General features: G+C 39.2%; 1 protein-coding gene across 1 annotated transcript; it reads right to left on the minus strand.

Annotated features, from left to right (window-relative positions):
• Positions 1-468: 468 nt before the first annotated feature.
• On the minus strand, positions 469-10,927 carry LOC140995701 (uncharacterized). Its single transcript, XM_073465779.1, has 9 exons — positions 10,661-10,927; positions 5,939-6,093; positions 2,482-2,565; positions 2,127-2,193; positions 1,798-1,920; positions 1,527-1,654; positions 1,211-1,327; positions 953-1,060; positions 469-589 (listed from the first exon to the last, which is right to left on the minus strand). The coding sequence occupies exons 1-9, from the start codon at positions 10,925-10,927 to the stop codon at positions 493-495; spliced, it is 1,146 nt and encodes a 381-aa protein (XP_073321880.1). The 3' UTR covers positions 469-492.
• Positions 10,928-15,202: the final 4,275 nt, after the last annotated feature.

Genomic DNA, 15,202 nt, shown 5'->3' on the forward strand with positions numbered 1-15,202 from the left:
TAAATAAAATATAATGTATGCTCCCTTCTGTACTGTATACATTTGATCTATTGTGTATATGCTGTTCTTTATTGCTTTTTGCACTTCTGCTAAGATGCTAAACTGCAGTTCACTGTCGCAGTATTTGTAGAATAACAATAAAGCTGAATCTAATCTAATAGTCAAAGGAAGGTAGAGATAACAGGTTAATGAGTCTGCTCAAAACAAAGCACAGCTGGATTATATTGAGATAAAACACTTGATGCCCTGCAGGTAACGGAGCCTCAGGATTGGGAGGTCACAGCACATTTATAACACACACAGTCACACACATAGATAAATGTAAATGCATTTTATTCATCTCTGCATTTAAGTTATAATCTTGAGACTTCATTCAGCACATCACAGGAATAAATGTAATTAAAGTAAGAATTTTATTATTTTGTTTCTTTTGTTTCAACTCTTTTATGTTTTGTATATCTGCCCAGCTGTGTACAGATGTTTCAGTGTGGGTCAGGGCAGTGGGTAAACTTTAACAGCAGTGTTAACTCCTCTGATCTCTCTCTCAGTGGGGAGACGAGTCCAGCCGTAGAGATGGAGCACCTTCAACCTAAAGAAACATAGACACAAGTGAAAAGTGTGCTTGGTGGTACAACATGTGTAGAGATAAACTCTCTCTAATCTGCCGTATCAGTCCCATAATTACACCACTAGCAGCTGATCAGTCTCTGCTTCCCAAGAAATCACACCACAAAGTCGGCCATTGTATTCATGTTGTACAGTTTTGGTATAGACTACATTTTGCTCATCATAACAAAGAGGAAAGGCCTGCTTTTAGTGCAGTTAATATATTTAGTATATATACTATACTAATAGTATAGTATAATATATAATCAAGGGATGGTGTTTCCTCTGCTCTGTGAAATCACTGCAGATAAATACATACTCTGTGTATGTGCATGTGTATGTTTACCTCTTGCAGCGTCTGCAGAGCTTCAGTATGTTCTCCCGGGTGATGTGGCAGAAACTGAGTTTGACAGTATGGAGGTGTCCACTGCAGTAATTTGCCAGCAGAGTAACCCTGTGTGACACAAGCACACAGATACACTGTTTCTGTGAGTTACTGTGACATTTTACTCCTCGTCGTTACATTGCTGATGTCTGGGCATGTGGCATCAACACCACACATAGCTGAAGTGCTCAAGGAAGTATTTATGTTACAGGTTCGTACCCTCTGTTTCCTGTTCCAGTGGAGCTGAGATCCAGCTGCTCAAGTCTTCCACATCCCAGAGCCAGAGACCGAACTCCTGCATCTGTTACCGCCTTACACCCACTCACATCGAAGGATCTGACACACAAATGCACACTGTGAGTGTCAGTCAGACATTAGTCAAAACTATCATCCTCAAAACTGGACCAACATGAGTCTAACTCGATTGAAAACCCAGAAAAGAGCAATTTGCGTCTCACAAGAATTATTTTAAATTAATACAGTTTCCTCACAAGTATGGCAGCTTAGGTTGATGTGTGTGTTTGTATCTGTGTACCTGATATAAGGTGCGTATTTGCTTATGCTGTGCAGTGTCAGGTCGGTCACTCCAGGGCAGGAACTCAAGGTCAAACTCTGAAGTCTGACACAGTTTTGAAGCAGAGTGTCCACTGTGGCGTCAGTAACCTGTCACAGTAACAACAGATGCAGAGAGGACATGTAAATCTCCACATAAGACGTAGGACTGTAGGATTTCTAAATTTCACAAAGCTTTTTTAACTTCAAATTCAACATATCTTGAATTTTGAGTCGTAGAATTTGAAACCCACCGCCTGCAGTCCGGTGAGATTAAGTGAAATGAGACATTTGAGCTGTGATGTCATCACTGTGAGACTGTGCGTGTTGACTTTTGGCACCTGTCCGATGTTGAGATGTTCAAGGCGAGGACACATCTGAAACACAAAAACTGGAAACCTGTTCACACTGCTCATGTAGTGGGAAACATATTGTTGTTGTGTTGTTGCAAATCTCTGCACAAGGAGTCATTTTCATATGTTAAAGCATGTTTGAGACACATGATACACGGTGCTGAACAATTTTTTCTGCAGTTTAAAACAAGCGAAATTGCATTCGATTGCTTTTCAAAATAATCGAATACCTCAAACACTGTCTGTAGACATGATGGGGTGAGGAACTGACAGCCGAACACCTCCAATCTGCACAGACTGATGTGAAAACACACTCACACAAACAGAAACAAACACACATGTGCACATCCTGATTATATCTGGATTGATTATCCACTAAAAACACAAATAGTCAACTAGCCAGTTTGGATTTTAAAGGCATGAAACATCAAGCAACTTCGGTGTTAAAGGGACAATAATCACACACAGGCATCCACATGCACATTTATGAAGACAGTTCATTTAAAGTCAAAGACAGGAAACTTATGCACACGCAAATGTTTTGTCTGATGCACCTTGTAGTGCATTAAAGAAACTTACACTGACCTGTCTTTGTGTCTCATGATAAGTTTCGTCAGTGGGTCATCAGTGACATGACAGCCATTCAGGACAACAGATTTTAATTGCAACCTACAGGAAAGACAAATGAAGCATCATCCAGAGAAGTTTTTAAAATGTACGGTAGATGAATTCAGTATTTGGTGTTGCTTTCACTTAATTAAGGCATCATCTCATCAGCCTGTCATATTGGCAGAAATGTTCATTTTGGTCTAAAGCAGATATTACATTTTTAAGCCTTTAACTGCCATTACCGATGACGTGTTGCCGATTGAAAACAGTGCGTGTTTTAAAAAAATGTCATTTTTTTTACTTTTAAACTTTTAAAAAGTTTTGTAGAGTGTGTGCGTGTGTGTCTGTATGTGTGTGTGTGTGCGTGTGTGTGTGTGTGTGTGATAGTGTGTGTGTGTGATAGTGTGTGCGTGTGTGTGTGTGTGTGTGTGTTCTATTTGTCTTTGATTTTTTGCATCAAGGCCATTTGAACCTCCAATCGTCATGGCAACATAAAACAACATAAGCAGGTCTATATAAGCTGTAGAGAAACATTGCTTCAGTCCGACTCTTCAACTACTTCAAACGTGGGAAAGAAAAGCAAAGAAAAGGTTCAAGAGACAGACGTGTGATACAGACAATATCTGTTCATCGAAGACAACAGCATTTCTCTGAGACAGAAAGAAAATACCGAAGAAAATGGACTTCTCTAGCGAGCACCTAAGAGACATGTCTCGGCAGAGACTTCTTCAAGAGCTAGAAGCGACAAAGGAGCAGCTGAAAAAGCAGAAAACCCTGAAAGAAATGTACATCAACAGGGGAAAAGAAACAACCAGAGAGCTAGAGCGGCTGAGAAAGTACAGCGATGATGTAGCTCTCAGCAACGCAAAGATAGCTACTCAGGTGAGAGATAACACCAGGCAGAAGAAGAAGAAGGACCTTCATAAAGATTATGAAGAGCTCCAAGTGGCCCATTTAATCAACGAGGAGAAGTTTCAAACTGACCTCCAGGCGGAGAAGGACAAGAACAAGCTTCTTCAAAAAGAACTGGATCAGATCAGTGTCTCCCACAATGAGATCAGACTCAGGTATGAAACTGATGTCATTAAAGTCAGACAGCAGGTTGACACCCTTCAGCATGATCTTGTGAAGGAAATGCAGCAGAAGACAACTGTTGAAAAACAGTATGCAGAGCTGCAAATGGCACATGTACTCAGCCAGGACAACTTCACAGCCGAGCTCCAGGTGGAGGAGCAGAAGAACAAGCTTCTCCACGAAGAACTGGACAAGATCAGCCAAAGGTATAGAGCTGATGTCAACACTGTCAGACAGCATGCTGAGACTCTTCAACATCAGCTTCAGAAGGAAGTCCAGCAAAGAAACCTCCTTCAACAAGAACATGAGGAGCTGAAAAAGGCCCAAACATCCAGCCATGAGCAGTTCACTGCTGAGCTCCAAGTGGAGAAGCAGAAGAACAAGCTTCTCCAAGACAAACTGGACAAGATCAGCGCTTCACAACAAGAGACCAGCCAAAGGTATGAAACTGAAGTCATCACTGTGAGAAAGCAGGCTGATACTCTGCAGCAGGAGCTTGAGACAGAAGTCAAGTCTCACTCCGACACAGTGTCGAAAGGCTTGCAGATGATTACCAACTTGAGGGCTGAGCAGGACGATCTCTGTCACAGGATGACCGAGGAAATCAACAAACTGCAGCAAAACACCTTGGAGAAGGAGGGTTGTTATGAGAGACATCTGGAGGAGCTGAAAACTCCGCTTGACCTTCAGATCTCTCTCAACCTTGAGCTCTCCACAGAGCTTGATGCCCTGAAAGACGATGAAGTCCCTGAGGCGAAGCTATGTGATCAACAGGAATCCATCCCTACTCCACCGGCCCCCGAACTTCTGGAGGTGACTCAAGTTCCCGAGGAGAAGCCGTGCGAGCAGCTGTCCATTGCTACTGCACCGGCCCCTGAACTTCTGGAGGTGACTCAAGTCTCTGAGGAGACTCTCCCAGGCAAAAGAAAAAAGACTGTCTGGAAAAGAGCCCGTCACTTTCTGGGACTGAGGAAACCAAAGAAGTGGAAGAAATAAGATGGCTTCAACAACTCAAGCTGTCACATTCACCATCAAACATCAACACCAAGGACCTCTCTACTGTGGACAGCCAGTAGATACCATATGTCATCTGTGGTCCGGCATGGGGGGGGGCAGTGTTTCACCATTACCTCCCACAGCAGCACACATATATCTTGCAGACATAGACACAGTATGAGGAGCATTTCTGATGAACTCCCCGTACTATAACTCTAAGCCATATGGGAGCATGCCTATGTTCCCACAGCCCTATGTTCCTACCCTAACCTCTTCCCCTTCCCTAACCCTAACTTCTTAGAAGTGTGGGAACATAGGGCTGTGGGACCATTGAGCTGTGGGAACATAGGGCTGTGGGACCATTGAGCTGTGGGAACATAGGGCTGTGGGAACATAGGCATGACCCCAGCCATATGTGTGCTATCTGTGTGACGTTAACATGTCCTCCCCATGCCTCTGTGGGTTTACCCCGGGTGCTCCGGTTCCCACAATTTTAAAAACAATTGTTAAATTTGTATCTGAATTGGAAAAAAAATAATTAAAACAATTAGAAGATAGAATTCCTGCACAAATAGCTTTGTTTTGAAGTATGTAGTATTTGTACAGCAATGTATGTAAAATATAGGACATTGTCTTTGTTGAGGTGGGAACAAATTTTGCCCCTCAAGCGGTATTTCATGTTTTGCACACTGTCAAATATACTGATCGAGAGGGACATGAAATTCATTCAGTAATGAAAACTGAAATATCAGCATGCTAACACGCTCAGAAGGAGAAGGCTAATATGTCAATGCAAGGGTAAGTTTATCGTGTTCAACGGTTCACTGTAATAATATTAATCATAACAATAATAATAAACTTTATTTATAGAGCACCTTTAAAAGAGTGTTTACAAAGTGCTTTGACGATCAAGAAAAAACAGGAAACTCAGGAAGACAATATTACAGAATAAACACTCAACAGTCGAGCCAAACACAACGAAGCCGAGTCTAAAGTGTGTCAAAACAAGAAGGCAGAACAGAAAGTCAATATGATTGAGTCCAAGTAAGAAATTAAAGCAAAAGCAGAAAAATCACAGAACAAAACGAGAGTAATGCAAAAATATAAATAAAAGATAATAAAGAATAAAATCAATAAAGGAGGATGTTAACGATGAGGAGACGACATCAGACTTTAGCTAGCATTAGCTCAATATTACAGCTGAGGCTGATGGGAATGTCTTTACCTTTGATATCATTTATTTACAGTTGGTCACTTAGGGCGCACTGGGAGATATGTGACACCCCAGGAGGGAGTTACTATCAGAGCTCCATAGCATCATTGACTGTGTGTGTGTGTGTGTGTGTGTGTGTGTTAAACTGACTCTGAGCGTCCGTCACTCAGAGCTTTCACTCCCGTGTCTGTTGCTCCGCTCCAGCTCACATCCACTCCGGTCACACGATCACAACGCCGACCAATCAGTGCCAGCAACTGGTCACCGTGGAGACCTGGACCAGTACAACTTGTGACTTTCAGCTCCTTTAAGTAACAAATGAAACAACAGTGAGTCTGCATGTGACATTATCTGATTAAAAAAAAACAAAAGTCAGTCAGTCAGCCATGACTTTGGAAATAAATTCTTGCTGGCAGTTCCTCTCCGTAAAGTCCAAACTCCTGACTCACGTTTCCACCGCCGTCTTCCTGCAACAACTCACCTCTCGCAGGATTTCAGAGTGAGACTTCTCCTTGAAAAAGACTTGTGTTTCTGGTTACAAAAAGGTCTCTCTCTGTAGGAATCCTTTCCATGATGTTGTCAGACACAACCTCAGCCTGTGAGTGGCAAAAACAAGCACTCCTAGTGGACGCAACAGTCGTATTTGCCCCAAAGGATTACATCAGTGCCAGCTGCAGCGATCTACTGGACTGATTCCAAAACACTTGTATGAATTATTTACAAATCAAAACATAAACAAACAGTTTAAGGGCCAGATTTTAAATTCCCTTTAATGAAAACCTGATGTGTGTTTTATAATTGTTTATAGCAACATTACAAACACATGTGAGTTTAAATAACTCACCTATTGTTTCATTGTTAAACCTAATTAAGATGAATACATACTTTATTATGCATTTATCAGCAGTTAACTTTGCTTTTTGCAGCTACTGGAGCTAATCCAAGATCAATGCCTTATTAAGGTTAATAAATCCTCCTTTATTATGCATAACCAATCTTTATTACCTGTTAGCAAACACTTATCAAAAAGGGTGTCAATATAAAGTGTTACTGGTTTCTTACATAACACAAGGACAGCACAGCGGCTTATTGATTAACAGGATCCAATCCAACAACTTGAGGGCCACGCTGTAAAGTCACGAGATGACAAACATCTAGAAGCTTTCACCAAACGTCAACCCTCTACAACAGCTTTTTCTTTAGCTGCCTCTGACCCTCCGTGTCTGATCTGAGTGACCACAAAAGGAAATCTTGACCTGACTCGATGGGTTTTTACCTCCAGAGTTTTTCCACACAGAGTGAAAAACATCTCCAGCCCAGAAGAGGTGAGAGACGGTGCACTGCAGCTGTACAGACACAGACTGCGAGGACGACGTCTGCTCACACAGAGTAGCCACCGCTCCGTCACGGTGCAGTTCTCAATCCTCAGATCTTTCCCTTCAGACAGAGAGACATTTATTGTTTAGTATATCAGTCTGTCTGGGTGATTCAGTGATCTACAGTGTGTGTGCAGTGCAGGTCTGAGAGCATGTGATGGTGCAGGTCTGAGTTATCTTACAGTATGTTTGTCCAGGGAGTGGTACAGTACAACACTGCACTGGAAGTACTTACATCATGAGAACACACCATGTGCTCTGACTCACACTGCAGAGGTCCTACTCGGAAAAGTTCAGGACATCCCACTTATCTAATGTCATTAACGGTGGTGAAAAACTGCTTTTACTCAAGTAGGGTTCTCAAGTGCAAATTTGAGATAATTGTACTTCACTTGAGCATTTTTATTTTATGTATATTTTCTTACCCTTTTTCTTCAGTGAAAACCATATATCTCCAAATCTAATGATTTTGAATGTGTATTTTTCTGATTAACTGAAGGACACATTCCGTTATACATTAAGAACATTCTCCCTCTTCTTAAGCTAAAATTAATACTTCAAACCCCTCTCGAATTAGCTGGAAAATACCAACATGTATAAGAATAATATGCTGACAGGGAACATTTTTTTTAATGCAGAATGAATACTTTTACTTATGATGCTTTATATCATTCTCCTGTTAAGACGTTTATACTTTTACATAAGGTTTTGGCTGCAGGAGTTTCCCTTGCAGTGGAGTTAGATATGACAGCCGTCCATTTCTGACTTGATTTTCTGAATATGATGCATATCTATCTTCAGTATCTGGGATGACATGAACTCCAGACTGTAGCAGTAAAAATTTGGTCTCATACCGGGAAGCGAATATTCTCCGAACATATCATCATATTCGGATCAAATCTTGGAATAATACCTCTGGATTCTTGGAGTTTTTGCGTAGTGTGCAGTGATGCATTTTCACAGTGTTGCATTAATACTTTTACTTGAGTAAGTAATCAGAATACTTCCTCCACCACTGGTAAACTGAGTTTTTAAAAGCTAAACAGTATAAGGTTACTTAACACTGACTGACTGTAGCCAAAGAGTTCAAAGTGGAGACTCACAGAGTGTGTGATCAGTGGCCAGTGTGTGCAGGCGGCTGCAGACCTGCAGCACTCTGCACAGATCGCTGTGAGGCAGCAGAGACAGGATGGACAGCCACACCTCATCAGGCAGACACAACCAGCGGGTACATACAGTGACACCTGCTGGCTGACCGGTGTAATAACAACAACACACACAGTTGAGACAACACACATAACGATTGATCAAAACACACAATTAATAGAAAGCCAATTGAGAATACTTCAAATCCTTTGAAAGCATTTTATATGCAGAAACAAAGATTTCTTACACTGAATCTGCCGGCAGTTTGTTCACATGGACATGCAGCTGTGAGGGCAAACAGAGATAAATGTGTTATTCTTATAAATAGTCTATGAAAGTTTTAATTCTCCGAACTTTTTCGGGCCTCAAACATTTAAAGAAATTAAACATCGTTGGATGTTACTCAAGAGAGCTTTTCACTGATGAAGTCTTAACCTTTAATGAAGTCTTAACCTTTAAATGAATAGAAACCTCCTGAGGACTTGATATGTCGACATAATGAGATTAAACATGATTAGCACAAGTTCACACAGAGAACTCTTTATCAACTCTACTGAATATCCTCTTTATCTTAGTGTGAAATTAATTTTAAAAAGGAACACAAGCAGATCTGTTTATCAGCAATACAAACCCAATAAAATCCAGCTGTTCATATGACTTGTTGGTGACTGTTTTTGTGATTTACTGCATGTCAGAATGTTTTCGTAGGTGATATCCGGAGATGAACTCACTTGAGGCTCCGTGGTCATCATGAAGAACTGTGCATGTCCTTGTAGGTGGCTGACATTTGTGTGCATCCCTACAGGCTGAAGTAGTTTCCACTTTGTCCTCTGGTGTGTGTCTTTCTGTGTGTTTGATAACTCCTGAGGGCTGAGGTCTGCAGGAGACAGAGGGACAGGTTCGGCTTCAACACTACAGCAACAAACGCTTCAGGCTAATGTGAAATACCCACGCTTTTTTTGTACGGTAGATCATTTTGTCTGTGAGGAAGTGTGTGTGTGTGTGTTTCAACATTTGTAAGTGTGAAACCACTTGATATTTTTGACGAGGGACCTCTGTATTTCAACATTTTTAGATGGGACATCACTGGATGTTTTTAGGATACATTGGGACAATTCCAGCTGTGTTTGTATCTTGTTGGGACCTAACCAAATGGTTTTAGTTCCTACATCTAACCAGATCATTAGTACCGCACTGTCACAACATAAAGTAGATTTACATCGATGTATATATTTGGTCCTTCCTCTGTTACCTTTGCGATATTTCTTTATTTGTTATGGAAGACAGGGAGACACGTGACTTTTCACAGAGTCTCAACGAGGCACCTCGACCACCGGCTGTTTTCTTTTGACCTTTGACACGACTCCGACAACGCTTCATGTTTGGATTACATCCCATTCTCTTTGGAAACAAACCTAAACGCAGATAAAGACAGAATAAAACTCACATTGACAAACATATTCAGGATATTCATGCAAACATACACACATACAGTATGGAAATCATTATTATCATCATCATAATTATTTTGGCCTCTGTGTGTACCTGGGTTAGGGGTGAGCGCAGCACTCTCCTCCACAACGGGAACATTATCAGTTGACGTCACACCTCCTGCAGTTCCTTTTAGCAATCCTGCACATTTGTTGCTTTGAAGGTCCAAACTTGTGTTGGTGGTTACGGCACAAATGGCTGCAGGTGTTTCTTTCATAGTTGAATTGTCACAATTTCCAGTCTGTCCCTGTTCAGTAAGTGTTGCCCTGCTTCTTTTGTATTTGGATCTGTCCTGGTTTTTATTAATCACGTCTGAATTTGTGATTTCTGCAGCGGTGACCTTTTTGTTGAGATGTTCAAATCCAGATGTAGGAAGGGTCGGTGCTTCAACAGGTGCTGACATTTCTTCTGATGCCTTTCTCTCTTTCGACTCTATGAAGCCTCCTGGTTTGATATGTTGTCGTTGTCTTATTCTAAGGTGATGCAACTGATCCACACAAATCTGGTACTGCTCATATACGGTTAATGTTGGGGGTATTTTAAAATAGGAGTGTGAAGACTTCTTCGCCTGTGTCTTCTCAGGCTCACCAATGTTTATGTCATTCTTTGCATACATCACAAACGCAGAACCAGAGTCTTGATCTACATTTACCTCCAACTTCCTCTGATTAGGTATGAATGAACAGCTTTCTCTGCAGGTGTTGTCTTTGCTAGTAGTTTGTGTATCAGGTAGATTCACACTTTTCATATCATCTGAGAAAGGAGGTTTATATGCACCTCCTCCTCCATAGACTTCATTACCACCTGCAGCACAGGACACAGGGTGATGGCATTCAGCTGCAGATGAATGTTTACATACAGGTGATATCTTCTGTGTTTCCCTATGTGCTTCATCGGCCAATATCAAGCCATCAGCTCTGCTGAGTTCGTGGTGAATCTCTGACCCACTGCTGAGGAAACTGTGAGTCCAGTCCAACACATATCTCAGCTTCTGCTGCTCACTGAAGGGAGAGTCACTGAGAAGATGAAGGCTCAGCTCCTGGTTGATGATCTGCCTACGATTCCCAGAGTCCTCCAGGAGCTCAGACACAGCATGTCCCGATCTTGTGACAGGATGTGTCTCCATGGTTGGATTTGCTCACAGTATTCAGCCTGCTGGTAAACACCTTCATTCAATGTTGTGCATCATGCACTCACTTGTTGGTTTGAAATAGTTTGTTGTTGTTTTTCTTCCAGTAAACTGACAGAACTGTCCTGTTCAAACACAACAAGCAAACAATCATTTAAATCTGATTAGGTTTTTCTCCTAAAATTTATATTATTATCATTATTGTTATTCAATTCGACAATAATGTCAGCATTTACTCATTTTACACTTTGTTATTACTAGTGTATTATATTTTTGTTTTTATTCTTATATTACTGCAATTTTTGAGCATTCTCTGGAATGAATTTCCTTTTATCTTATTTTATGTTATCTTAATGTATCTTAACACTTTATGAAGACAAACATTTTTAAATGGTAGATTTATAATTAACCAAACTTTATAACGCTTAACGTGTAATTAATGGTTTATAAATCATTGTTTGTTAAATGTAAAATAACTATTTTAACTATAAATTACCATTTATTAACAATAATGATTATAAAGTGCTACTACATTAAGGTGATGATGAACACATTAATATATATATATGTATATATATATATATATATATATATATATATATATATATATATATATATATATATATATATGTATATATATATATATATATATATATATATATACATATATATATATATATAAAGAAATGGGCCATTCTGCATGCTTTTATGTTTGGTGCTTTAAGTATATAAGTATATTATAGCGAAATACTTATGTACTTTTACTTCACTGTGGTATTACGACTTTAACTTAAAAGTCTTTCACCTCAGTTATTCTTTTATGACTGAGGAGTAATTTTGTCTATCAAACACATAATACAAGAGCTGCACTACAGTCACTCTTACCTTAAAGACTTCCTCCTCCTCCTCTTATTCAGTTCAGTCCTTGTAAAATTGGTGTAGTACAGTGTGGTTGAGATCTTTCTTTCAACTCTTAACAGGACACGATGTTTTCTAATCCAATAGAGGATAATTCTAGTATACTCAAGTCAACACTTGACAGTAAACACTCCTGAAATCTCTTGTTGCTCTCACACAAACATCACCATAGAGATGCTAACAGGAAGTGCAATCTTACATTCACACCACATGGGGGAGACAAAGCTCTGAGAAAGTATGTTTCATACTTCAACTTCTACTGACAGGATGATTACTGAGAAATAGAAGAATTATAAACTTATAATTTTAAATTTAGTTAATTAAACTTCAGTTAATAATAATAATAATAATAATAATAATAATAATAATAATAATTCACTGTTAACAAAAAATGAAATGCTTACAATGCTTATAAACAATATATTAAGCAATTTTAAAGGTTTATAAACATCGGTTGCAGCTTAAATGTATATAGATGAACTACACAGTATGCATTTTAAGTATTATAAACATCAGTTACAACTTTACAATAAACAGTTGTTTATAAAGCATTTCATTGTTTGTTGAAGTTTTAGTAAATATTAATTTACCATTCATCAATGATGATTATTATAAAGTTTTACCAAATTTTAACTAATAGGTAGCACATTTCCACAGTTGATTGCTAGTTTTCGTTTATTTCATGTTTAAATATGCAAATGAGGGCATCTAATTAAATATGTAGCAGTTTGTATAACTTTCCAGCACAGAAATCTGAACTAAAATAAACACTTTAATGTGTATTGTGGATGTTTTCTTTCCTCTAATGTGAAAGAAGATTTTTTTTTAAGCAACTGACCAGTGCATTAAAACAACCATCAGTCATATACAGTCACGTTAATAATCGACACATCAGACGACATATTTCAATATATATTCATTAGGGAGCTTTATTGTGGCAGTATTAACATATAAAACAATCTATGTTTTCTTTTATAACATACAAACATTCAAAATTTTCACTTCACAAAGTTCATAAGGCTTGGTTGTCCCAGAAGAGAGGGGGTCATTACTGAGGGATTTTTTTTTCTCCTTTTTTCTAATTCTTCTGAAATTAAATCTCCCAGAGTTTCTTATTAAAAGAGACTGAATGACAAAGAAAATAATAATAATCTGACCAACCAATAAAACAATCAGTTCGACCGACAATCAAAAACAACAAAGTGACCGTGCAAGAGAATCTGCTACTGTACATGCCCACACAAAACACATAAATAATATACTAAACAGCTTATTTTTCTCTTAAACCATGTGATGTCCTGTAGTTTTGCATATAGTAGACCTGAGTTCAAATATTTAAAATCTTAAATAAATTAATCCGAAGCAGTATTTGTGTATTTAAAGAGTTTTGAATTCCAGGTATTGTCTGTAGAACGTTTTCTGTTGGTTTTATTTAAAGGCTGATAATTAAATTTAAGGTTTGTAAATACTTGACTCATGTCAGGAACTCAGAACCTCAGATATGACATCAACTGGAGTGTGATCTCGATGATGTTTTTTTAAATCACAGTTTACAGGCAACAAAAGTTGAACTATCGGTCCATCTATATGCTGTTTGTAAAACACAAGAACTCAAAGTTCAGTAGCTCAAAACAAGAGCTAAATCTCAAAGGGCTGAAAGTCCCTTTTAAACTCAGAAAGGCTGCTAAACTGATGAGCTACAAGCTAATATAATGCTACAGTGTCACATGGGGCCAGAGATCAGTTTTATCACAGAACTGAAAGGCCTTTTGTTGTTTGCAGTGAGTTGAGGTTTATTTTTACTTTCCATTCACTCGATTCAGTGTTTTTTAAAATGTCTTTAAACAGCTAAGCAATTAAGCAATCGATTAGCTAATAGCATGCTCCATTAGCAATGAGGTTAGGTGTTAGTGTTTTAGCATCCGGCTTTAATGATTTACACACACAGCAAAAGCACAATGAAGCTAACTAGCCAAATATTTTAGAGCTGCTCTTTAAGAAATTGTTAAATGATCTTTTACAAGCATCAAGAAGTTTTCTGTTTCGTGCCGAGACATAATTTAAATCTGCAACATGAATTGGCAACTTGTCAAATTCATGCTTAAAACAAACAGGAGGCAGCATATCACCAGAGTAACAGCTAACTGCTGCCAATGGTAGCTGCTGTTAGCTAGTTAGCTCAGTTAGCCGTTCAGCTAGCAGTCCAGACTGGAGGCTTGGGGATCAGGGGTGTGTTGGTCTTTACACTGCTAGCACAGCAGCTTTGGACCCGGATGGGTCAGGGCTAGCTTGTTAGCACGCTAACTTCAGTAAATATCTCTGCAACACAATAGACATTATATTATTTATATTATTTCTTCTTATTCTGTTGATACTTTTAGTACATTTTTTAATGTTTTCAACTAAAATTCATACATAATGCCCCTTTAACAGACGACATCCTGCTTTGTTTTTGGAAGCCAACACATTTAGCAACCACATATTCAGTCTCAGGTAAAGTCACTGATTAAAATTAAGCCCAAAGCACACTGCATATGATGCGTTTTGGTTTTTAAATGATCGAGAGAAAAGCCTGTTAACATCTCAAACTCTTTTTCTCTTCCTCGTCATTGGTAAAAACACAGAAAACATGCATTGATCTGAGATGGTCAAGACAGCCAAGCCTATATCTAGATCGCTTTACACAGACAAGACACGCAGAGGGAAGAAAGAAAGGAACTCTTTACCCAGATTGGGTTTTTTGCCACAACTATAAACAACAGTATCTACAGATGAGGTCATGCAATTTGCATTGAGAGGTCAGGTCAGGTGAGTGAGAGATACCCCGGATTAGTAAAGAGGAGGATGAAGCACAGAAATAAAGGACCGAAGCCGGGGACAAACTACATCTGTACAGCTGTGTACATGAAGCCTATACAGAGTCTTTTTAGTTCAAATCTACAGTGAATCGCTCGAGCATTTTGGTGCAGCTACACATGAAGACAAGATGACAGCTCATGATGATGTCCCCCTCTGTTAGTTATCACGGGATGGTGGTGATCATTCAGCAGTGCATACAGATCAGCTTCATCCACGACAGTGAAGCCTGTGATGTTAAATGCAAACGTTGTCATCATAGTGGTTTGGCCCTTCGCTTGGTTTCAGCATCGAAACTCAGTGCATGTACTGTAGTAGGAAAATAAATTCTTTGTCCCAAATAAGCGTGTTTCTGTCGTTACTGCATATTTTCTATGCATAAAGCTCGTTGATGCATAAAGTCTATAGAGTTACATGACAACACAGCTCGTAAGATGAGGCGGAAACATTTGATCGATAGGATGAGAGGGCTTTGAGATGGCGATGTGCGCTGCAGAG

This window comes from Pagrus major, chromosome 5, assembly GCF_040436345.1.
Source record: "Pagrus major chromosome 5, Pma_NU_1.0".
Classification (NCBI taxonomy): Eukaryota; Metazoa; Chordata; class Actinopteri; order Spariformes; family Sparidae; genus Pagrus; species Pagrus major.